Genomic DNA, 26,921 nt, shown 5'->3' with positions numbered 1-26,921 from the left:
TTGTGGCACAACTTGACTAGAAGAAGGGATCGGTTGGTAGGACATGTTTTGAGGCATCAAGGGATCACAAATTTAGCATTGGAGGGCAGCGTGGAGGGTAAAAATCGTAGAGGGAGACCGAGAGATGAGTACACTAAGCAGATTCATAAGGATGTAGGTTGCAGTAGGTACTGGGAGATGAAGCAGCTTGCACAGGATAGAGTAGCATGGAGAGCTGCATCAAACAACAACAACAACATAGATTCTGGTTCCCAGAATTGCTTGAGGTTATAGCCGCAGTCTTGGTTGATTGGGTAACTCGACGAGGTCAAAATGCAAAGTTTGAAATCCCTTACGAAAATGCTAGTTCATATATCTACGGAAGGGTAATTGTAAAACATTTCAGACTCAGGCGAAGTGGTCTATGTAGAAGAGAAAAACAATTACTGTATTTTCTTGATGAATTCAGTTTTATGGGCATTAGGCCGGTCAGGAACTTTAAAGACGTAGTTAGCTAATTTTCAAACTTAAACCAGCCTAGCAAGTGGAGCTGTTTATGCGTAACCGCTCAATAGCCGGGTTGTGACGTAACAGTATTTATTTGGTTCAGTTTCCATAGATGAAATTAAATTTAAATTATGATGTAATAACATTGTGAAATAATTTATTTGTGATGTGGAAAAATCGATGAAATTGGAATGGAAATTTATGATAGTACAAGCGAACGAAAAATAAGTACTACAGGCAATTTCCTGGAATGAACAATCAAACTGTAACACCCGTCACTGTAATCTGTCCTCTTTAGCGTTCTGCTCACTCTCGGCGCCACTTTCTTTTATTATTCTTTAATAGTTGACATTTATACCCTTATTACAAAGAATATATATTCTACGAAGCGAGTTGTGCTTTGAAGCTGTGAGTGGTGTATTCATCTTGTTGCAGTCCAGTGGAACTTTCACTGTTAGCCTTGTCGATGGTGTGTTCGCCTACACAGACTCGTCTACGCTACCTGCACTGCAAAACAGCTGTGCGGTGCTGCCTCCATACGCAGGCGCTCGTCTTAAGGACACTTCATTAACATGTTCCCCACAACGAGACGAGAGGTCTGCCTGACCTTCAGAACAAGAAGAGGATTGCTCTTAGTGAGAACAGCTTCACATAGAGATATGTTCAGTATGGCAGGGGAGACCTGGTTACTTCTCTAAATTGTACAGCCCATGCGTGAATCGCAAGTGTTCGACAAATATCAAACGCATAAGGAATGCGAAACTTATGGCGTTTCAGAGTTCTTGGTAGTGTAGGCGAAATCGTTTAGCTGATGACATGGATTAATAATCAGTTTGCCAGATTCTATTATGCTGTGTTAAAAAATTCTGTTGATAAATTATGTATTGGTTTTTCGAGTAACAGAAGACTCAACTATGCTATTTCTGTGGATACTTCTCTTTTATTTATCACAAAAAAGTTGATCGAAGGCATGCGCTCTAGCCATTACAATATTTTGTCTTGCACTTTCTTTGGTAGGTACGTAAGGGTCTACGGAATACATATAATCTGTTGCACTGGTATTCGAGGGCAACTGGGTAATGCAACACTGAAGTCGTATAAAACCGCATAGAAAAGGAGTGTAAGAGTAACGTGTTCTTCATCCTTTCAGTTCAGATGGTGCTGAAATATTGCTCAGTCGTCTATTTTGAAATGCTGGATAGGAACTGTGATATTGTTCAAAACCTTTACACTCTTTTTGTGTTATCTGTGACAAACTTGTCTCATTGGGTAAAGTTATTCGTTTTCTCTTCTGGTTGCGAGACTCTTTCACATTATAATTTGCCTCGCGTAACGGAAATAATTTTTTTAATGCACAACTTAGTGCTATAGGTAGCTGTTTGATTCCATGCAGTGACTTTCACTTCGATTTACAAGACGCAGGATTAATGACCCAAGGCAAGCCGTAACATAGTAACCCAGATATAAGAGAAACATGAGATCTTGCATTTGATAAACCACCTGGACCATTTCTCACTAAAGTAATTTGGGAATACGTGGTAAGTTCATATGGGACCAAACAGCTGATGTCGTCGGTCCTAAGCTTACACACTACTTAATCTAACTTAAACTAACTTGCGCTAAGGACAACACACACATCCATGCCAGAGGAGGACTCGAACCTCCGAAATGGGCAGCTCAGGATGTCTGTGTGGGCTTGATAAAAGCTTGTAGGCTTTTTCTCTTTACTGACTCGGGACAGCGAGGTCCGATTTTTGCGGGTCTTGTAAACCGCTTAAGGCAAAATCCTGGATGGTTCCATTGAAAGGAGACATCCAGTTTCCTCCCTCGATCGTGGCCTGTGCTCCACCTTTAAAGACTTAGTCATCTACGGAACGTTGACCCTTAATTTTCCTTTTTCTGTGTAATGTAGGTAAAGTATTTGCAATGGTCGAATTATTGCACTGAATATGTATAGAAGTCAGATTGCGCTAATACTCGTATTATTTGATATTATTACTAACATATACAAATCAGTTGGTCCTACAAAGAAATTCGTCAACAGAGAACGGTTAGTTGGTCTCCAATAAATCCTTTAGACACCTGTTAAGCTGAACTTTGTTAGTAGTTAAACTTTTTATGGCTACTTGCAAGTCATAGAAAAATTGTGTTCCTGGAAAATGGGAACACTTTTGGACGAAAGTAAGTGACTTTAAATCTTTGTACAGACAATTTTTCATTTCTAGCTTTGATTCGATGAACTAAGCTGTTGGTAAGAAAAAGAGAGAAATGTTATAATGACGAATTTCGTTAAGGAATAAATACACCTGAAAACCGTGTACCGGCAAAAGGTGTCTCGGAGCGGTAGATTAGGTGCGTTCTGTGCCCCTGCACTCCAGAACCTGTGGAGATGGACGAAGACAGGGAGAAAGGCGCAGCCACTGCCTTTTTACCCTACATAGACGCGCTACCTGGAAAAATCGGGCACGCACCTAGAAAGCACCGAGTAAGAACTGTCTTTTGCCCGCCCATTAAAACTCGGAGCGTCTCGGTTCACGGAAGGCCAGTGTATGTCAGATACCGTACCACTGTGGCAAGGCAAACAACGCACCATCGAATATCGATGCCGACAACACAAGCGGCACACTAGACTAACGTACCCAACAACTTAGTGGTCGCAGAGCACAGTTTGTCCGAGACGAACGTACGAGCATTTTAGCACAAACCTCGAAAGAGTGGGATAGATTCGTTAGAGAGGTCGGCGAAATCGGCACCATGGACAATCTCGTCAAACAGGACTGTGGTTATAATCTCAGCAAGGCATGGAAACCGGCACTGGGTATAATCAAGAAGACACACGGGAAACAAAACGTTCTGATGGCCACAGCGGACGGAGAAATTACACCCACGCTAACTCAACTGGGGCGCGCTGCAAGTCGGCACTGCGCCCCTAGTCAGCGCACCTGATGGTTGGACACTATGAACAGGCAGTACGCCCGTAGGATGTTCGATCAACAAAAACGCCAGGAGAAACTGAAGAATGACCATATTAGTAGTAACCACAGAATTTCCGCAGGTTATGCAATTATCTATGATGTTGTTACTGTGTAACGAAGCTGCACAAATATTCGGTTTGATCTTGGTATGGTTTCAAAGTGATGGAAAAACCGACTACTTGTTTGAAATGTTCAGACACGTAAGTTTGTGTATTTCACTAAACGAAAAAATGTTATTTCCTAGGACTACAATACAAGTGAGACAGAATTGGAATTATTCTGCTCTAACAAATTTCTGGGTGAATAAATTTGTCGAGATACGAAATGCATCACGTTGTCTCAGTCGCAGGTAAGTCAGCTGGCAGAGTTCGAGCCATTGGTAGGATACGAGGAAAATGGAATCCATCTACAAAGGAGATCTTGCAACTCATCCTAGAATATTGTCCAAGTTTGTCCGACCTATTCCAAAAAGGGCTAACATGGGATATTGGACATATACAAAGAATGGCCACAGGAGGTCTGCTTGCCCCATGGGAGAGTGTCACGCAGACGCTAACAAAACTGTATTGGTAGATACTTGAAGATAGAGACAAATTATGCCGTAAAAGCCTACTTACATAATTTCAAGAAGCAACTTTAAGTAAGAAATCTAGGAATATACTACAACCCCGTGCATATCGCTCTCGTAGGCATCGCGAAGACAAAATTAGACAAGTTAAGAGCGCACTCAGTCGCTGAAGCAACCATTCCTTCCGTGATCCATACGTGAATGGATCGCTACGAAGCCCTAATAATTGGCAGAACAGGAAGTACCGTCTGCCATGCAGTTTCCAATGTTTTGCAGAGTATAGATGCAGATATTAATACAGACTGAAGATTTGTCTCACAGCCTTCCGAAATGCCTTCACAAAAGAAGACGAAGTAAATATTCCAGAATTAGAATCGAGAACAGCTGCCAACATGAGTAACTTGAAGTAAATATCCTCGGAGTAGTGAAGTAACTTAAATCACTTAATAAAAGGAAGTCTTCTGGTCCAGACTGTATACTAGTTACGTTCCTTTCGGAGTATGCTGATGCATTAGCTCCACACTTAACTATTATATACAACCATTCGCTCGACGAAAGATCCGTACCTAAAGACTGGAAAGTTGCACAGGTTACACCAATATTCAAGAAATGTAGTAGGAGTAATCCACTACATTACAGGCCCATATCGTTAACGTCGATATGTAGCAGGATTTTAGAACATACCTTGTGTTCGAACATTATGAATTACCTCGAAGAAGTTGTGCGACTGGATTCGTGATTTCCTGTCAGGAAGGTCGCAGTTCGTAGTAATAGACGGCAAATCATCGAGTAAAACTGAAGTGATATCAGGTGTTCCCCAGGGAAGCGTCCTGGAACCTCTGCTGTTCTTGATCTATATAAATGACCTGGGTGACAATCTGAGAAGTTCTCTTAGGTTGTTCGCAGATGATGCTGTAATTTACCGTCTAGTAAGGTCATCCGAAGACCAGTATCAGTTGCAAAGCGATTTAGAAAAGATCGCTGTATGGTGTGGCAGGTGGCAGTTGACGCTAAATAACGAAAAGTGTGAAGTGATCCACATGAGTTCCAAAAGAAATCTGTTGGAATTCGATTACTCGATAAATAGTAAAATTCTCAAGGCTCTCAATTCAACTAAGTACCTGAGTGTTAAAATTACGAACAACTTTAGTTGGAAAGACCACATAGATAACATTGTGGGGAAGGCGAGCCAAAGGTTGCGTTTCATTGGCAGGACACGCAGAAGATGCAACAATTCCACTAAAGAGACAGCTTACACTACACTCGTTCGTCCTCTGTTAGAATATTGCTGCGCGGTGTTGGATCCTTACCAGGTTGGATTGACGGAAGACATCGAAAGGGTGCAAAAAAGGGCAGCTCGTTTTGTATTATCACGTAATAGGGGAGAGAGTGTGGCAGATATGATACGCGAGTTGGAATGGAAGTCATTAAAGCAAAGACGTTTTTCGTCGCGGCGAGATCTATTTACGAAATTTCGGTCACCAACTTTCTCTTCCGAATGCGAAAATATTTTGTTGAACCCAGTATACATAGGTAGGAACGATCATCAGAATAAAATAAGTGAAATCAGAGCTCGAACAGAATGGTTTAGGTGTTCGTTTTTCCCGCGCGCTATTCAGGAGTGGAATGGTAGAGAGATAGTATGACTGTGGTTTGATGAACCCTCTGCCAAGCACTTAAATGTGAATTGCAGAGTAGTCATGTAGATGTAGGTGTAGATGCAGAAACGGTCTATTGACACACAGCCAACATTGATTTAGAAAACATCGTTGCTGTGAAACACAGCTGGCTCTTTATTCACATGAAGTGTTGAGTGCTATTGGCAAGTGATTTCAGATCGATGCCGTATTTCTGGAATTGCGGAAGGCTTTTAACGATGAACCACACAAGCGGCTCGTAGTGAAATTGCGTGCTTATGGAATATCGTCTCAGTTATGAGACTGGATTTGTGATTTCCTGTCACAGAGGGTATCTATATGAACGATTTGGGAGACAATCTGAGCAGCCATCTTCGTTTGTTTGCAGATGACGCCTTCGTTTATAGACTAATAAAGTCATCAGAAGATCAAAACAAACTGCAAAACGATTTAGAAAAAATATTTGAATGGCGCGAAAAGTGGCAGTTGACCATAAATAACGAAAAGTGTAAGGTCATCCACATGAGTGCTAAAAGGAACTCGTTAAACTTCGCTTACACGATAAATCAGTCTAATCTAAAAGCCGTATATTCAACTAAATACCTAGGTATTACAGTTACGAACAACTTAAATTGGAAGGAACACATAGAAAATGTTGTGGGGAAGGTTGACCAAAGACTGCGTTTTATTGGCAGGACACTTAGAAAATGTAATAGACCTACTGCCTACAACGCTTGTTCGTCCTCTTTTAGAATACTGCTGCTCGGTGTGGGATCCTTACCAGGTAGGACTGAAGGAGTACATCGAAAAATTTCAAAGAAAGGCAGGACGTTTTGTATTAGCGCGAAATATGGGAGAGAGTGTCACAGAAATGATACAGGATTTGAGCTGGATATCGTTAAAAGAAAGGCGTTTTTCGTTGCGACGGAATCTTCTCACGAAGATCCAATCACCAACTTTACCGGGCGCGCGGGATTAGCCGAGAGGTCTGAGGCGCTGCAGTCATGGACTGTGCGGCTGATCCCAGCGGAGGTCGAGTCCTCCCTCGGGCATGGGTGTGTGTGTTTGTCCTTAGGATAACTTATGTTAAGTAGTGTGTAAGCTTAGGGACTGATGACCTTAGCTGTTAAGTCCCATAAGATTTCACACATTTCATTTTGAACAAACTTTCTCCTCTGAATGCGAAAATATTTTGTTGGTACCGACCTACATAGGGAGGAACGATCACCACGATAAAATACGGGAAATCAGAGCTCGTACGGAAAAATATATGTGTTCATTCTTTCCGCGCGCTATACGAGATTGGAATAATAGAGAACTGTGAAGGTGGTTCGATGAACCCTCTGCCAGTCACTTAAATGTGATTTGATGCGTATCGATGTAGATGTAGCTGTGGATGTGATGACCCATGGCTACCAATATTAACTGATGGTCGCTACCTACAATTTATCGCTTATAATAAAGCGGAGGAGAATGGGGAAAAAAAGCTCACTGCCTTTTAGTAGGCAACTGAGAAGGCTATGTCGACCCCAACAGAATACAACAGTCTCCATAAGATCAAACTGGTCTCTAGTTGTTTACTGTGAACATGAGTACAAACCCAGAACATCGTGATACGTGACGAAGTTGTTCAGATAAACATCTCGAATGGAATCTAGATCAATGACGTCATCGAGGTGCAGGATCTGTCTGACACACGATGATCATCATCACAGAAGAGGGTGGAGGCCACTGGGTACTAATCCACGTCCCAAGCATCCAGATCCTTGGAATAATCAGGGATATGGTTCAGATATGTTTTATGTCACTACTGTGTACGTTTGTCGGACGCATGTCATCGCATTCGATGGTAACTTGAGGACTGTTCAGTTTCAAAGTAAGGTCAATATTTCGGCGATGCTTTACTCTTACAAGACGGTGATACACGAACCTACTGCACCCACATTATGAACACTTTCGTCCAGGAAATGGCCTCAGGTACCTGCTGGCAAAGAAAGGACGTTTGAGGCTGCTTGGTACCAACGAAAACATGGCGTGCGTCTCCTCATTCACTGGGTGACTTCAGGAGAAAAGGGTTCTTTTTTTTTTTAATAGGCATCCACCCCGCCCCCTTAAGGCTTACTCTTTCATTCGCCGCTACCCTTGAGTCTAAGCCTAAACACGTTCTCAGATATGTTGGTGCTGTAAGGGGCGCGAGGGGGGCGGGGGGGGGGGGGGGGCATGCCAACGCCCTGGATGGCAGGTTTTTGGGGGCGGCAAAATCTTAAAAGTTTAATAAGGTCCCAAAAGCATGACTCAAACAAGACAGTGAAAGTTGTCAATAAACGAAGAGTCTGAGAATAAGTTGGGAATACAAATCATTCATCAAATCTAGTGTCTTATAGAAAATTGACGAAGGAACCGCTGGAGTTGGTCACCTTGGCTGCGTCTTTCAGAAAAGCAAATGTTGCCAACTCTGTTTCTGCCGTGTGTCTACACAACACTTGGAACGCACATATATCATCTTGAGAGCCCCTTCAGACAACGAAAAAATTTGTAATAAAGATATAAAAATAAATAATAAAAATAAATATCAGCATTTTATGGTCCTTCTTTATACCTGTGACAGTATCACTAAGAAAAACACTGTGTAATAAATAAATAAAATATACATTGCCCGTCGCTTGTCATAGATTTTTCTTTTTCTTTTTTTAAAAAAAAAAATCGAGACAGTGTGATTAAGGGGCGCGTAGACGTGGTAAGATGCATCGCATGCTTCCCCTACCACTCCCTCTCCTTTCACTATACCATTGATATTGCCATTCTTGCACGCCCCTCTACATTAATTTTTTCTGCTTTGTCTGGAACTTCTTTTAAGTTTCTTCTCTCTTCGTTTCCTTTATCGGTAAGGTATAAGCCATAATCAATTGATAGTGCTATTAAAATAACATTGGAGAAACCTATCAACGCTTACTTTGCAGCTGAAGCAACTAAACTGCTCTGTTTATCTAGTTTAGTTGTATCTCACACTGTTTGCGTTCGAACAGCGTCATTCAAGTTATTACTGTTACTTTTTATTAGAGTAAATGAAACTGCTTTCAAAACTTCTTGTTTTAAGCCATAAATCATGGTCGTGGTGTATCGGAAAGGAAACCTTCTTTATATTCGACCATACATACTAAATAGACACCGGGGATTTATGCAATTAATTATAAACAAATAAATCATTTACACGTAAGTGACTCGCTATCTATGACCTTCCACAGCAGAAGCGATGACGTACTGGCGACAATGCAATACTCAGCTGTGCCGGTTGCTGCAGGTTTAGCTCTGCACTCTTCCCTCTGCTCAATGAATGAAAAATAAGGAAACATATTAAAGTTATGTAATCTGTGAGTGACATAACTTACTTGTGGTTGCATAATTAATTTAGCAGTTATAAATCAAGATGTATTACACAAAACATTTCACTCCTGTGTCAGTGACTGATGTCCCATGAATGGGTCTGGCCCAGGTCTTTTAAGACGTCTTCAATCAAAAAAAAGTATGAGTTAGCGAGATGTGTGAACATAAGAGTAATGGGTGAAAGACATTGTGAAAAGGTCGACTATGCCTGAAAGCGAAAGGAGCAGGATTGAAGGGGCCCGGGGGGGGGGGGGGGGGGGGGGGCTTAGCACTCTCGGTGCTGCTCAATTTTTCACTTTTTTCTTAAGGAGCTTACTTCTGAATACTGCCATTACTTCACTGTTGACAATATACATCAAAAGCGAATAACTTCGTGTCTGCAAATCCCTCAGTATAAGCCAAAACGAATACACAGTTTTGTTGTTAAATCGCCAGTCTCTAATGAACGAGTGTCGACGTGACGTTAGAGTCTATTCTTCCTTGTTAAACGTGTAATTTCGTGTACTTACTCTGTTCTGTGGACCTTTTTTGATGTATGGGAAAGACTCAAAACGGAAGCCAATGAATTACTGAATTTCTTCATATCAGACATGCAAGCCATTTTATCATAGTGGACGCCTGGCATTTAATGCTGTCAAAGAGTACACTGTTTATACAGAAATTCAGATTTTGGAAACGTTATCGCTGTTCATAAACCAAACACACCGACCGAAGAGGCGCTACGGGACGTCGATGTTAACTTATAATCTCCTCCTCTTCCGCTTTTGTTATGACAAAACGAACCTCGTGGCAAAATTCGTGAAGATCTGAACGCATCAAGGATAAATCAACAAATGCATACTTTCCTACATTCCCATACTTATGAAAACGGATATTACACTTTAGAGCATGTCACTCTGTAAGTAGATGACAATTCACAGTTACTATAGAAGAATATTTGTCACTGTCGTTTTTGAACTGACACTAATAACAATCGTTTAAGCAAAATCAAGGTGAAAAAGAACAGAAACAAATCCTTATCAGAGCGCTTATAGATTACAGCACAGCCAGTCACAGTTTGGTTTTGATTTACTTTACTGAAAAAAAAGCGCCATTGCCGGCCCGAATTTACATACTGATTGTCATGTTGTTTACGTGCTGCATTAACAATTCACGGACGCCTGCTTAAAGACAAGTTGCAATACAACAAACAAAAATTGACTTTTTCTGTAACCGCAAAACGAAACTCAACTGGTTCAAAGAAACTTAGAAAGACCTAATAGGATTAAAGATTTCAGAAAATTCACTTATTGATCGAACAGCTAAGTTAATTACTAAAGATGAAAACATAAGGTTCAAGACAAATCTACACAAAAGTCCATCTCGGAAGAAGAGAGGAAAAGAAGATTAGAAACAATGAAGAATTACTGAGCCCTAAGAAAAGAACAACGTGCAAAGAAATGACTGATCCAGCGTACCCCAAAGAGGGTGAAACGAAAGAAGAAGAAAACAAAAATTTAGTTTCAGGAGTGTACAATATTGGCTGCGCTACAAACTCGCGTTAGAATGCAACGTCCATAAAATAACCGCCTGGACCACTCGTTTTTATCACCTTTCTCTAACGAGCAACAGTTGCTACGTTTTTCGTGTTTTCATATAGATTTACTACATTTGAAATAGGCTGGTAACGAAAACTACAGAGCGTATACAAAAATATGAACAATCATTGTGCATCAGTAACAGATACGGTTCACCAATACTGTCACTATCTGACAAAATTGCACAAAGCCTGATTAATAACGTTGTTGCTGTAGTTGCTCCAATAACTCATATAGGGTGGCTCCACTCTATGTTTCACAGTTGTATTGAAAGTGTTCCGTATTTGATTGATTCATTCATCCACCGTACATCTCATCAGAAAGAACAATTTTTAGGGATGTGGACCGAATGAAGATGGCAGTACATTAACAAAAGACACGCAGACCAATAAAACGTGTAACTTGTACATTGCATTGTCAAAAAACGTATGAGACCAGTGCATGTCGATTATTGAATTTCCTTAAGGGAGCACTATAAACGATGTTTCTTTTTGTTCACAGGGTGGTTACAAACTGCAGGTGCTCGATAGCCTGGACCGCCCGGTGCTCGATCTGACGCCTAAAGTGGGAAACTCGGAGTTCATCCGGGACGATGTCACGTAAGTCATACCGATGTCCGTCTGTATAAGTAACACGACTTGTCACCCGTGGATGGTCACCACTATGTATTCCGACCTTTCACTCATTAACCTGTGTAAATAATTGTCTAAAATAATTATTGACAATTGTTACAAACTAAGCATTAACTGTGTTTTATTTGGAATAAAAAAAATGTTCATCTACGTAAAGCATGAGCTTGAGAGTGAATGGTGCAATTAATTATCTTATGTAATTTTAGTAGAATTTGTGGTCGACTTACCTTGTTTCTTGGCAAAAATTGTAAATCCGTATCTTTTGTTTTCGCGGAACAGTAATCCAAGTGGATGATTCCTTTATGCAGCAGTTACGAGGAGATATCCAGGCTATTTCACTTAGATTAGGTGTATAATACGTCGTTGCAGGATTGTGAATTCTTTTCAAAACACGTTTATTGCCATAATGCACTTTCAACGTAACGCAGTCCTTCCAAATCGCTGCCACAATTGCCTACAACAGAAACCTGTGAGCAACTCACCCAAAGGATGTCGAAAAGAACAAAGATATTAAATAACAGTCGCAAAACAGCGATCTCACAGATAGAGCCATTTGAACTTTCTTTTTTCTTTTTTTTTTTTTTTTACAGCTCATAGTTAGCTACAAATATAAGAATAATTATAATTTCTAATGTAATTTCGAAATTAAATTCAGAATCTGAAAAATAATTGTTTTCTGGAAATCAAATCCCTTGTCAATTCCGCGTTTGATTTATATTTATACATTGAAGAGCCAAAGAAACTGGTACACCTGCCTAATATCGTGTAGGGTCCCCGTGAGCACGCGAAAGTGCCGCAAACACGGCGTGGCATGGACTCGAATCATGTCTGAAGTAGTGTTGGAGGGGACTGACACCATGAATCTTGCAGGGCGGTCCATAAATCCCTAATAGTACGAGGGAATGGAGATCTCTTCTGAACAGCACGTTGCAAGGCACCCCAGATACGTTCAACAGCCGCGAAGTGTGGCCTTGCGGTTAGAGGCGCCATGTCAAGGATTGTGCGGCCCCTCCCGCCTGAGATTCGAGTCCTCGATCGGGAATGGGTGTGTGTGTGTATGTTGTTCTTCGCTTAAGTTAGTTAAAGTTAGCTTAAGTATTGTGCAAGTCTGGGGACCGATGACCTCAACAGTTTGGTCCCTTAGGAGTTCACACAAACTTGAACATTTGTCCACAACAATGTTCATGTCTGGCGAGTTTGGTGGCCAGCGGAAGTGCTTAAACTCAGAAGAGTGTCCCTAGGACCACACTGTAGCAATTCTGGACATGTGGGGTGTCGCATTGTCCTGCTGGAATTTCCCAAGTCCGTTGGAATGCACAATGGACATGAATGGATGCAGATGATCAGACAGGATGCTTACGTACGTGTCACCTATCAGTCGTATGTAGAGGAATCAGGGGTCCCATTCCAACTACATACGTCCCACACCATTATACAGCTTGAACAGTCCCCTGCTGACATGCAGGGTCTATGGATTCATGAGGTTGCCTCCATACCCGTACACGTCCATCCGTTCGATACAACTTGGAACGAGACCCGTCTGACCAGGCAACATGTTTGGAGTCATCAACAGTGCAATGTCGGTGTTGATGGACCCAGGCGAGGGCCTAAACCTTTGTGTCTTGCAGTCATCAAGGGTACAAAAAATGGTTCAAATGGCTCTGAGCACTATGGGACTTAACATCTGAGGTCATCAGTCCCCTAGACTTAGATCTACTTAAACCTAACTAACCTAAGGACTTCACACACATCCATGCTCGACATGGGATTCAAACCTGCGACTGTAGCAGTCACGCGGTTCCGGACTGAAGCACGTAGAACCACTCGGCCACAGCGGCCGGCCATCAAGGGTACACCAATGGGCTTTGACAAGCGACGCGGGGTACAGTTTCGATAACGCAATTTCAATCATCAGTGCATTGTCCAATAACAGTTACATAACGAGATGTCTAGGGGTAGCGTCTTTGATTCATAATCAAAACGTCTTAGTTCCCGGGTTCGATCCCCGCCACTGCCTAAATTTGATAAATAATCAGCATTGGCGGCCGAAGACTTCCGGCAAAAGAAGTCAGCCTCATTCTGCCAACTGCCTTGTCAAAGAGGGCGGAGGAGCGGATAGAGGTTCAGGGCACTCTCTTGTCCTAAAGGTGGGAAATTGTCCCTAAAGGCGGAAGAATCAGCAATGATCAACGACATGAGGATGCAGAAGGCAATGTAAACCACTGCACGTAACGTGTATCCACAGGACATGTGGCCTGTAGTTGAAGAAGTGTCATGATGATCTCTCCATTGGCAAAAGATTCCGGAATAGTCCCCCATTCGGATCTCCGGGAGGGGACTGCCAAGGGGGAGGTTACCATGAGAAAAAGATTGAATAATCAACGAAAGGATAATGTTCTACGAGTCGGGGCGTCGAATGTCAGAAGCTTGAACGTGGTAGGGAAACTAGAAAATCTGAAAAGGGAAATGCAAAGGCTCAATCTAGATATAGTAGGGGTCAGTGAAGTGAAGTGGAAGGAAGACAAGGATTTCTGGTCAGATGAGTATCGGGTAATATCAACAGCAGCAGAACATGGTATAACAGGTGTAGGATTCGTTATGAATAGGAAGGTAGGGCAGAGGGTGTGTTACTGTGAACAGTTCAGTGACCGGGTTGTTCTAATCAGAATCGACAGCAGACCAACACCGACAACGATAGTTCAGGTATACATGCCGACGTCGCAAGCTGAAGATGAACAGACAGAGAAAGTGTATGAGGATATTGAAAGGGTAATGCAGTATGTAAAGGGGGACGAAAATCTAATAGTCATGGGCGACTGGAATGCAGTTGTAGGGGAAGGAGTAGAAGAAAAGGTTACAGGAGAATATGGGCGTGGGACAAGGAATGAAAGAGGAGAAAGACTAATTGAGTTCTGTAACAAGTTTCAGCTAGTAATAGCGAATACCCTGTTCAAGAATCACAAACAGGAGGAGGTATACTTGGAAAAGGCCGGGAGATACGGGAAGATTTCAATTAGATTACATCATGGTCAGACAGAGATTCCGAAATCAGATATTGGATTGTAAGGCGTACCCAGGAGCAGATATAGACTCAGATCACAATATAGTAGTTATGAAGAGTAGGCTGAAGTTCAAGACATTAGTCAGTAAGAATCAATACGCTAAGAAGTGGGATACGGAAGTTCCAAGGAATGACGAGATACGTTTGAAGTTCTCTAACGCTATAGATACAGCAATAAGGAATAGCGCAATAGGCAACACAGTTGAAGAGGAATGGACGTCTCTAAAAAGGGCCATCACAGAAGTTGGGAAGGAAAACATAGGTACAAAGAAGGTAGCTGCGAAGAAACCATGGGTAACAGAAGTAATACTTCAGTTGATTGATGAAAGGAGGAAGTACAAACATTTTCCGGAAAAATCAGGAATACAGAAATACAAGTCGCTGAGGAATGAAATAAATAGGAAGTGCAGGGAAGCTACGACGAAATGGCTGCAAGAAAAATGCGAAGACATCGAAAAAGATATGATTGTCGGAAGGACAGACTCAGCATACAGGAAAGTCAAAACAACCTTTGGTGACATTAAAAGCAACGGTGGTAACATTAAGAGTGCAACGGGAATTCCACTGTTAAATGCAGAGGAGAGAGCAGATAGGTGGAAAGAATACATTGAAAGCCTCTATGAGGGTGAAGATTTGTCTGATGTGACAGAAGAAGAAACAGGAGTCGATTTAGAAGAGATAGGGGATTCAGTATTAGAATCGGAATTTAAAAGAGCTTTGGAGGACTTCCGGCCAAATAAGGCAGAGGGGATAGATAACATTCCATCAGAATTTCTAAAATCATTGTGGGAAGTGGCAACAAAACGACTATTCACGTTGGTGTGTAGAATATATGAGTCTGGCGACATACCATCTGACTTTCGGAAAAGCATCATCCACACAATTCCGAAGACGGCAAGAGCTGACAAGTGCGAGAATTATCGCACAATCAGCTTAACAGCTCATGCATCGAAGCTGCTTACAAGAATAATATACAGAAGAATGGAAAAGAAAATTGAGAATGCGCTAGGTGACGATCAGTTTCGCTTTAGGAAAAGTAAAGACACGAGAGAGGCAATTCTGACGTTACGGCTAATAATAGAAGCAAGGCTAAAGAAAAATCAAGACACGTTCATAGGATTTGTCGACCTGGAAAAAGCGTTCGACAATATAAAATGGTGCAAGCTGTACAAGATTCTGAAAAAAGTAGGGGTAAGCTATAAGGAGAGACGGGTCATATACAATATGTACAACAACCAAGAGGGAATAATAAGAGTGGACGATCAAGAACGAAGTGCTCGTATTAAGACAAGGCTGTAGCCTTTCGCCCCTACTCTTCAATCTGTACATCGAGGAAGCAATGATGGAAATAAAAGAAAGGGTCAGGAGTGGAATTAAAATACAAGGTGAAAGGATATCAATGATACGATTCGCTGATGACATTGCTATCCTGAGTGAAAGTGAAGAAGAATTAAATGATCTGCTGAACGGAATGAACAGTCTAATGAGTACACAGTATGGTTTGAGAGTAAATCGGAGAAAGACGAAGGTAATGAGAAGTAGTAGAAATGAGAAGAGCGAGAAACTTAACATCAGGATTGATGGTCACGAAGTCAATTAAGTTAAGGAATTCTGCTACCTAGGCATTAAAATAACCAATGACGGACGGAGCAAGGAGGACATCAAAAGCAGACTCGCTATGGAAAAAAAGGCATTTCTGGCCAAGAGAAGTCTACTAATAGCAAATACCGGCCTTAATTTGAGGAAGAAATTTCTGAGGATGTACGTCTGGAGTACAGCATTGTATGGTAGTGAAACATGGACTGTGGGAAAACCGGAACAGAAGAGAATCGAAGCATTTGAGATGTGGTGCTATAGACGAATGTTGAAAATTAGGTGGACTGATAAGGTAAGGAATGAGGAGGTTCTACGCAGAATCGGAGAGGAAAGGAATATGTGGAAAACACTGATAAGGAGAAGGGACAGGATGATAGGACATCTGCTAAGACATGAGGAAATGACTTCCATGGTCATAGAGGGAGCTGTAGAGGACAAAAACTGTAGAGAAAGACAGAGATTGGAATACGTCAAGCAAATAATTGAGGATGCAAGTTGCAAATACTACTCCGAGTTGAGGTTAGCACAGGGGAGGAGTTCGTGGCGGGCCGCATCAAATCAGTCAGAAAACTGATGACGCAAAAAAAAAAAGATGATGTACCGTACCTTGTCCCCGAAAAGCGAGTTATAATTCAAATTCAGTATATTGATCAGCGACATATGGGCTTGAACATTTCGAAGAAAGGTTTCAAGAAGAAGATAAATTAGTAGATAAATGTTAAATGTGGGATTTTTGCGTCGCTAGAAGTCCCATACGGAATAACTTTTTATCTATCAAGTACGGGAATTCCCCTACAATACGGAACGTTTGGTAACCCTGTCGAGATATTACCCTGAGAACATAGGAGTCCGCAAGAGGAAAAGAGAGGATAGACTTTTCAGGCATTACAGGATTCTCACAAATTTCTAACAATCATTGTCTGCGACTCTAGTAGACAGTAGATTTATCACAGCCAAGCACAACGGGAAATAGTTTCGCTTTAGCAGTTACCTTATAATGTGAATGTGTTTGAATGTCGCGCTAGTTCGCTAGATATTATGCCGTTTCCTTGGCGCGGGGTGGTTTGGGTTGCGCCCCGCAGTCAAGGCTGATGCGAGCAGACCCGAAGTAGAGCACTCAGTATTTTCTCTGTCGCTTTCTCGTACGGATCTTATCGAGTTCCAGGAAATGGCAGCTCCAACAGCGAGGAGGGCCGATTCCGGGGAAATTTCCAGCGCAAATTAAACATGGATGCAGTGCATCTGACCTGACGAAGTTCCCACAAGGACTGCCACCCCGCTTCCCTCATCCTGCTCAGCGTAGTTTACCGTTTGTCGATGGGCAAAGACGACACGTGACGGCTTCCTGAGTCTACACCCAGTTCACGCGGCTGAATTATTGTGGTATGCTCTGTAGGACACTGTCACGCAGAATTGTAGATGCGCACATCTTCCACATCCCTGGCCCCAAATGAATCAGCCGAAAAGAGAGCGAAAATGGTAATTTTCAAGGTCGAAAAGATGTCCTTTCCAGCAACTGGGACCTTCTGAAACTCTATGGGGTGCAACACAGCGCATCGTGCGGCCATAGGGATATGAATCATGCAGTCCACTTAGCATTGCTCGATAATGTGTTATACAGGAGCGACAACGACTGTCAAGGTTACATATTAGACTGTAAAGAGTCGATTCTACCGGGCAATTTTAGAGGGGTTCCGGAGCTTTTTTAAAGCGTTTCTGTACCGGATACACTTTATACAAACAATCAAGATATTCAGCTTTTAAAACAAATATTCATCAACTGTAATAATGAAAGTTTACATTAGGTATAAGAAGGCATGAAAATAATGCAATAAACCTATTGACATGGTAAAATGTGAAGTTTGATGAGCAAACGTGGTATAGATGGATTCACAATTGAATAAGTATTTTTTAAAGTTTGTTTTATGTTTTACCACTTCCGGAAGAATCAATGTCGCATTTTTTTTCTGGTTTCTGTTGTTGTTATCTAGCAAGATTTACTCAGTCATTTGATTTTTTTCAGATTTTTTTATTTTCGTAATAAACCCCAACATTATTGGTATATGAATAAAAATATTTTTGTTAATATTAACAGCGTTGCATATCCAGGACTTAAATTATTTTACATTACATTGATCATATGATTAATTATATAGTGGCATTTATATTAATAAAATGAAGAGATCAAATTAGCATATGCTTATACAGGGTGTTACAAAAAGGTACGGTCAAAATTTCAGGAAACATTCCTCACACACAAATAAAGAAAAGATGTTATGTGGACATGTGTCCGGAAACGCTTAATTTCCATGTTAGAGCACATTTTAGTTTCGCCCACCTACTCTCAATGGAGCACGTTATCATGATTTCATACGGGATACTCTACCTGTGCTGCTAGAACATGTGCCTTTACAAGTACGACACAATATTTGGTTCATGCACGATGGAGCTCCTGCACATTACAGTCAAAGTGTTCGTACGCTTCTCAACGACAGATTCGGTGACTGATGGATTGGTAGAGGCGGACCAGTTCCATGGCCTCCACGCTCTCCTGACCTCAACCCTCTTGACTTTCATTTATGGGGGTATTTGAAAGCTCTTGTCTACACAACCCCGGTACCAAATGTAGAGACTCTTCGTGCTCGTATTGTAGACGGCTGTGATACAATACGCCATTCTCCAGGGCTGCATCAGCGCATCAGGGATTCCATGCGATGGAGGGTGGATGCATGTATCCTCGCTGACGGAGGACATTTTGAACATTTCCTGTAACAAAGTGTTTGAAGTCACGCTGCTACGTTCTGTTGCTGTGTGTTTCCATTCCATGATGAATGTGATTTGAAGAGAAGTAATAAAATGAGCTCTAACATGGAAACTAAGCGTTTCCGGACACATGTCCACATAACATATTTTCTTTCTTTGTGAGTGAGGAATGTTTCCTGAAAGTTTGGCAGTACCTTTTTGTAACACCCTGTAGTGTAGGTATGAAAGTCATCTACCTTCAAAAAGGATTGATTTGGTACATATCACTCATTTGAGATATCGTAAGTTTTGTGAACACAGTGGGGCCTAATTCATGTTCAGTCCATGCTTCCTGGTCACAGACCCACTCGAAACGTAGCGGTTTATGTTGTTGTGTCAACGGTAGCCAACCCATGGGGTGATGATTCCCTAGTCTGGCTCCTGCGAGTCTGCAACCAGAGATGTGGGATGACACAGAATTTTGCAGGGAGTCCATCTCCTGAAACTATCTGGCAGATTGAGAAAAAAAGGTTCAAATGGCTCTGAGCACTATGGGACTTAACTGCTGTGGTCATCAGTCCCCTAGAACTTAGAACTACTTAAACCTAACTAACCTAAGGACATTACACACATCCATGCCCGAGGCAGGATTCGAACCTGCGACCGTAGCGGTCGCTCGGTTTCAGACTGTGGCGCCTAGAACCGCTCGGCCACTCCGGCCGGCGGCAGATTGAAGTTGTTTGTCGGATCAGGACTCGTTTCCAGGACCTTCATTCTGCAAACAATCCCCCAGTGTGTGGCTAAGCCACGTCTCCACAATATCTTTTCTTTCAGGAGTGCTAGTCGGGGAAGTTTCGCAGGAAAACTTCGGTGAAATTCGGGAGATAGGAGAAGAGGTACTGGTGGAAGTAAAATTGCGGGGACTGGTCCTGAGTCGAGCTCGGGTAGCTCAGCTTGTAGAGCCCACTGGTTCGAGTTCTCTGGAATCCATTACTTGTTCTTGAATGGCAGATGGAGATGTGAAAGGGTTACGATGTGCTTGGTGCCCAATACTGCGATCCTCCCATGTGGTGGCCAGCTGTCGTTGGCTGGAACCTTGACAATGAATATGCCTGCCCTCACATTGTCATGCAGTCCAATATTGGGCCACTGTCACAAAGGAATGAATGCTCCACCATTCGACCAGTTGGCCAAATGTAGACCGCAATGAGGCCGATTTCAAACTGTCAGGTGCTGATAACGCAGTCTCGTACTAGCGCACGGCACCTCCGTGCCCTTCACAGCGATCTCCCAGCACCCCACACTTTCTGCATCCCTTTTATACCCTACCACGGTAACAACACTAAACACGCACAACACTGATAGCCGCTCTACCTGTCATGTACAGTTGCACCCCTAATCATTTACATATCCGCTGGTCGTGTGTATGCTGAGAATGTCATCTAGGTGCCTCACTTTTTTTATTTTTATTTTTTATTTTTTTTATTTTATTTTGTCAGGCCGTACAGTTCTTGGGCAAGATCCATTCTCAGACTCATTGAATCAGTCGTACAGAAAGCTGCAATTTTAGAATATTGCCCCCTCTTGGGTAAATTTCTGAGAAGTGTGCTACGCTGGTGCTGTTGCAGGGCGCAGAGCTACCAGGTGCGGCTGCCGCCCGACTTCACGTGCTCCAACTGCACGCTGCGCCTGCAGCGACAGGCGGACGAGTGGGGCAGCAGCTACCGCTTCTGGTCCTGCGCCGACGTCGACATCCGGGCCCGTGAGTAACTCAGCCCTCATCTTGCTGACTGGACACAAGTCCAGGTCCTGGCACGGTCGATCCTTGTCGAGATTTTCCCTTTACACACAGAGAAAAACCAGGCTACGTCTGTTTCACAAATCACATCACTTATATACAGACACCGCTTCTAGCCGCGATAACGGACTCAATTTGGTGAGGAATGCCTCATGCACTTTAAGCCACGCGTCGGTCATTCGATCCCGTACACTAGTTAGCAAACTGCATGGATGTTGATTGCTATGTTTCACCAGCTTTTCCAGATAGCGCCATATATTTTCTCTGCGATTGAAGATAGCGTGATTCAGCTAGACAGTCGAGGTGCTATAGAGCACCTCAGTATTCGTCAAACCAGGAACGTATGCGTGTAGCCCCGTGAACACTGCTTGCGTCATATTCGTCATATTTCTGTTTAGCAAAAGTGAGAAAAAGCAGATTTCAGAGTACCTGACGGCTCAACACAAAAGTTTTCTCTCAAGTACAGATAGTGTTGACGATCAGTGGACAAAGTACATCGTACAATATGCTTTAGACGAGTATGTGCCAAGCAAGATCGTAAGAGATGGAAAAGAGCCACCGTGGTACAACAACCGAGTTAGAAAACTGCTGTGGAAGCAAACATAAACATAGCCAAAGCCTTGCAGACAAACAAAAATTACGCGAAGCGAAATGTAGTGTGAGGAGAGCTATGCGAGAGGCGTTCAATGAATTCGAAAGTAAAGTTCTATGTGCTGACTTGGCAGAAAATCCTAAGAAATTTTGGTCTTATGTCAAAGCGGTAGGTGGATCAAAACAAAATGTCCAGGCACTCTGTGACCAAAATGGTACTGAGACAGAGGATAACAGACTAAAGGCCGAAATACTATATGTCTTTTCCCAAAGCTGTTTCACAGAGGAAGACTGCACTGTAGTTCCTTCTAGATTGTCGAACAGATGACGAAATGGTAGATATCGAAATAGACGACAGAGGGATAGAGAAACAATTAAAATCGCTCAAAAGACGAAAGGCCGCTGGACCTGATGGGATACCAGTTCGATTTTACACAGAGTATGCGAAGGAACTTGCCCCCGTTCTTGCAGCGGTGTACCGTAGGTCTCTAGAAGAGCGTAGCGTTTCAGAGGATTGGAAAAGGGCACAGGTCAACCCGGTTTTCAAGAACGGACGTCGAACAGATGTGCAGAACTATCTCTAACGTCCATCAGTTGTAGAATTTTGGAACACGTATTATGTTCGAGTATAAAGACTTTTCTGGAGACTAGAAATCTACTCTGTAGAAACCAACATGGGTTTCGAAAAATACGATCGTGTGAAACCCAGCTCGCCCTATTCGTCCACGAGACTCAGAGGGCCGTAGACACGGGTTCCCAGGTAGATGCCGTGTTTCTTGACTTCCGCAAGGCTTTCGATACAGTTCCCCACAGTCGTTTAATGGACTATCACACCAGTTGTGTGATTGGATTGAAGAGTTCCTAGATAACAGAACGCAGCATGTCATTATCAACGGAGAGAAGTCTTCCGAAGTAAGAGTGATTTCAGGTGTGCTGCAGGGGAGTGTCATAGGACCGTTGCTATTCACAATATACATAAATGACCTGGTGGATGACATCGGAAGTTCACTGAGGCTTTTTGCGGATGATGCTGTGGTATATCGAGCGGTTGCAACAATGGAAAATTGTACTGAAATGCAGGAGGATCTGCAGCGAATTGACGCATGGTGCAGGGAATGGCAATTGAATCTCAATGTAGACAAGTGTAATGTGCTGCGAATACATAGAAAGAAAGATCCCTTATCATTTAGCTACAATATAGCAGGTCAGCAACTGGAAGCAGTTAATTCCATAAATTATCTGGGAGTAGGCATTAGGAGTGATTTAAAATGGAACGATCATATAAAGTTGATCGTCGGCAAAGCAGATGCCAGACTGAGATTCATTGGAAGAATCCTAAGGAAATGCAATCCGAAAACAAAGGAAGTAGGATACAGAACGCTTATGCGCCCACTGCTTGAATACGGCTCAGCAGTGTGGGATTCGTACCAGATACGGTTGATAGAAGAGATAGAGAAGATCCAACGGAGAGCAGCGCGCTTCGTTACAGGATCATTTAGTAGTTGCGAAAGCGTCATGGAGATGATAGATAAATTCCAGTGGAAGACTCTGCAGGAGAGACACTTAGTAGCTCGGTACGGGCTTTTGTTAAAGTTTCGAGAACATACCTTCACCGAGGAGTCAAGCAGTATATTGCTTCCTCCTACGAATATCTCGCGAAGAGCCATGAGAATAAAACCAGGGAGATTAGAGCCCACAGAGAGGCATACCGACAATCCTTCTTTCCACCAACAACACGAGACTGGAATAGAAGGGAGAACCGATAGAGGTACTCAAGGTACCCTGCGCCACACACCGTTAGGTGGCTTGTGGAATATATATATACACTCCTGGAAATTGAAATAATTGCCGGTCTAGGAATGGTAGAACGATGGGTTCGATGACGGTTTGGATGTACCGTGCACTATTCAGTGTCCCCTCGACGATCACCAGAGGTGTACGGCCAGTGTAGGAGATCGCTCCCCACACCATGATGCCGGGTGTTGGCCCTGTGTGCCTCGGTCGTATGCAGTCCTGATTGTGGCGCTCACCTGCACGGCGCCAAACACGCATACGACCATCATTGGCACCAAGGCAGAAGCGACTCTCATCGCTGAAGACGACACGTCTCCATTCGTCCCTCCATTCACGCCTGTCGCGACACCACTGGAGGCGGGCTGCACGATGTTGGGGCGTGAGCGGAAGACGGCCTAACGGTGTGCGGGACCGTAGCCCAGCTTCATGGAGACGGTTGCGAATGGTCCTCGCCGATACCCCAGGAGCAACAGTGTCCCTAATTTGCTGGGAAGTGGCGGTGCGGTCCCCTACGGCACTGCGTAGGATCCTACGGTCTTGGCGTGCATCCGTGCGTCGCTGCGGTCCGGTCCCAGGTCGACGGGCACGTGCACCTTCCGCCGAACACTGGCGACAACATCGATGTACTGTGGAGACCTCACGCCCCACGTGTTGAGCAATTCGTGTCAATGTGTTCTTTTTTCCATTTCCAGGAGTATATATATATATATATATATATATATATATATATATATATATATATATATATATATATATATATAACACGTAGAATAAAAAGCAACACTTGGCCACTGAGAATGTTGAAATAAACATTCTGCTTCACGTTCACGGTGACCTCAATGAATGCGTCCAAGTGATGGTGCGAAAAACGCCCTAAAACCACTTCCATGTTGAACAATACCCAATGCGGGTTAAACGCTTCATTGCGCCGCCGGCCTTGTATCATTTGAGAAGAGGCAAAATCGCGACTCGTCCGACACACTCCACGCCTCCAGTCTGCCTCTACCCTGTAACTATTGTCTGGCCCATAGAAGACGAGCAGAGATATGAGCCGCTCTCTTTCAGTGTTCGCTCTGAAACTGGCTTAAATGGACTTGCATTCGCATACAGCAGCAGTTCCTGTTGAGTTTGAAACCGACTGTGATTGACAAGCCGTGACACTCGTCTACGTCTACATACGTGCTCCGCAAGCCGTCATATGGTGCATGGCGCAGGGTACAACTGCTGGTCATTTTCTTCCCCGTTCCAGTTGCGAACAGACCGAGGGAAAAATGACTTTCTGGGAGGGGCGATCAAAAAGTAATGGCACACATTCTTTTCTGAAAGCAGGTTAGTTTTATTCAGGATTCCAGTACATCATATTAGTCCCCAATCGTTTGGCTACAGAACTTTATTTTTCAACATAATCTCCAATGCGACGGCCTTAGGCTAGCTTACTGGGAGGGCCTGCATGCCCGAATGATACCACTGTATTGGTCGATGGCATAGACAACATCTTGCTGCATCAATAACCTCCCCATTGTACTCGTGCTGCTCCACGCAGAGTGCATCCTTCGTTAAGCGAAATCGATGGAAGTCGGAAGGTGCGAGATGTAGGCTGTAGGGAGCATAAGGGAGAACAATCCAGTGAAGTTTCGTGAGCTGCTTTCGGGTGCTCAGACTTGGGTAAAGACTTGAATTGTCGTTTGCATTTTTGTGGCAACGAACACGTTGAAGTCGTATCATCAGTTTCCTGAGAATGCCACAACACATTCCTGATTTGACGGGTGCACTGTGAGGGAGATCATCAAAGAGAATAAACCGTTCAGAGTCCCAGAAGACGATCACCATGACTTTACTGTCTGAGTGTAACGAAACGTCTTTGTTACTTTACGTGGGGAGGCAGTGAAATTTTGCTGGGGCGAAATTTTTAACATCGAAAAGCGATTATTTGATTTAACCACAAAAACCTCAAAAATTATTCTTGTGTTCCATACATTCAAGAAACGTATGATCGTGGGGGTGTTTCTTACTGATCACATTGGCATCCACCACTCAAAGACTTACTTTGAGACAAATGTAACTGTTCACTGCTAGAACTCGTAGTAATCTGCTTCCTGCCGCTGCTGCTGTTGTTGCTGTTGAAATAGTCGTTGCCTCGGTCCATTTCATCTGCTAACTGGATCAAGTTGTGTGAAGTCCATGAAATAATCCAGGTACCAAATCTTTTTAAATTGGTTTATTTATGACAAACTGCACCACTTCTTCTTAGTGGGAGCCCACTCCACATAACAGGCTACATAGTCACAATACGGTATTACAAAGATTAGGTTATTGCACAGACGTACAACACAGTGGTTGCGTCTCAAAACTGTGTCCAACTGACTCTTCTTGAGCCTTGTGCTCCTAGTATTTATATGTTTCTTAACAATCAAGTCAACAAAGCTACAGTGCAAATTTATTAAATTAATAATTAAAAGTTAAACAATTTTATGAGTAACTATCCACAAAACCTTGCTTATTTTATGCTGACACTGGCGTATTCTAAAAATAAAGGCTTTTACATAGGATATACACTCCTGGAAATTGAAATAAGAACACCGTGAATTCATTGTCCCAGGAAGGGGAAACTTTATTGACACATTTCTGGGGTCAGATACATCACATAACCACACTGACAGAACCACAGGCACATAGACACACGCAACAGAGCATGCACAATGTCGGCACTAGTACAGTGTATATCCACCTTTCGCAGCAATGCAGGCTGCTATTCTCTCATGGAGACGATCGTAGAGATGCTGGATGTAGTCCTGTGGAACGGCTTGCCATGCCATTTCCACCTGGCGCCTCAGTTGGACCAGCGTTCGTGCTGGACGTGCAGACCGCGTGAGACGACGCTTCATCCAGTCCCAAACATGCTCAATGGGGGACAGATCCGGAGATCTTGCTGGCCAGGGTAGTTGACTTACACCTTCTAGAGCACGTTGGGTGGCACGGGATACATGCGGACGTGCACTGTCCTGTTGGAACAGCAAGTTCCCTTGCCGGTCTAGGAATGGTAGAACGGTGGGTTCGATGACGGTTTGGATGTACCGTGCACTATTCAGTGTCCCCTCGACGATCACCAGAGGTGTACGGCCATTGTAGGAGATCGCTCCCCACACCATGATGCCGGGTGTTGGCCCTGTGTGCCTTGGTCGTATGCAGTCCTGATTATGGCGCTCACCTGCACGGCGCCAAACACGCATACGACCATCATTGGCACCAAGGCAGAAGCGACTCTCATCGCTGAAGACGACACGTCTCCATTCGTCCCTCCATTCGCGCCTGTCGCGACAGCACTGGAGGCGGGCTGCACGATGTTGGGGCGTGAGCGGAAGATGGCCTAACGGTGTGCGGGACCGTAGCCCAGCTTCATGGAGACGGTTGCGAATGGTCCTCGCCGATACCCCAGGAGCAACAGTGTCCCTAATTTGCTGGGAAGTGGCGGTGCGGTCCCCTACGGCACTGCGTAGGATCCTACGGTCTTGGCGTGCATCCGTGCGTCGCTGCGGTCCGGTCCCAGGTCGACGGGCACGTGCACCTTCCGCCGACCACTGGCGACAACATCGATGTACTGTGGAGACCTCACGCCCCACGTGTTGAGCAATTCGGCGGCACGTCCACCCGGACTCCCGCATGCCCACTATACGCCCTCGCTCAAAGTCCGTCAACTGCACATACGGTTCACGTCCACGCTGTCGCGGTATGCTACCAGTGTTAAAGACTGCGATGGAGCTCCGTATGCCACGGCAAACTGGCTGACACTGACGGCGGCGGTGCACAAATGCTGCGCAGCTAGCGCCATTCGACGGCCAACACCGCGGTTCCTGGTGTGTCCGCTGTGCCGTGCGTGTGATCATTGCTTGTACAGCCTTCTCGCAGTGTCCGGAGCAAGTATGGTGGGTCTGACACACCGGTGTCAGTGTGTTCTTTTTTCCATTTCCATGAGTGTACTTTCAGAAATGACTTCCTGACACTTAAATCTATACTCGATGTTAACAAATTTCTCTTCTTCAGAAACGATTTCTTTGCCATTGTCAGTCTACATTTTATATC

General features: G+C 43.6%; 1 protein-coding gene across 7 annotated transcripts in view; it reads left to right on the top strand.

The window, feature by feature from the left end:
* LOC126272819 (uncharacterized) overlaps positions 1-26,921 on the top strand; it is a 468,602-nt gene that overhangs the window by 342,260 nt on the left and 99,421 nt on the right. For all 7 annotated transcript variants that reach the window (XM_049976008.1, XM_049976014.1, XM_049976010.1 and 4 more), the window contains exons 4-5: positions 11,129-11,226; positions 20,287-20,420. In XM_049976008.1, the coding sequence (XP_049831965.1) occupies positions 11,129-11,226; positions 20,287-20,420 (232 nt within the window). The remainder of the gene's footprint in view (positions 1-11,128; positions 11,227-20,286; positions 20,421-26,921) is intronic.

This window comes from Schistocerca gregaria, chromosome 5, assembly GCF_023897955.1.
Source record: "Schistocerca gregaria isolate iqSchGreg1 chromosome 5, iqSchGreg1.2, whole genome shotgun sequence".
In the NCBI taxonomy this organism is placed as follows: Eukaryota; Metazoa; Arthropoda; class Insecta; order Orthoptera; family Acrididae; genus Schistocerca; species Schistocerca gregaria.
This window is presented reverse-complemented; position numbering and strand designations above follow the sequence as displayed.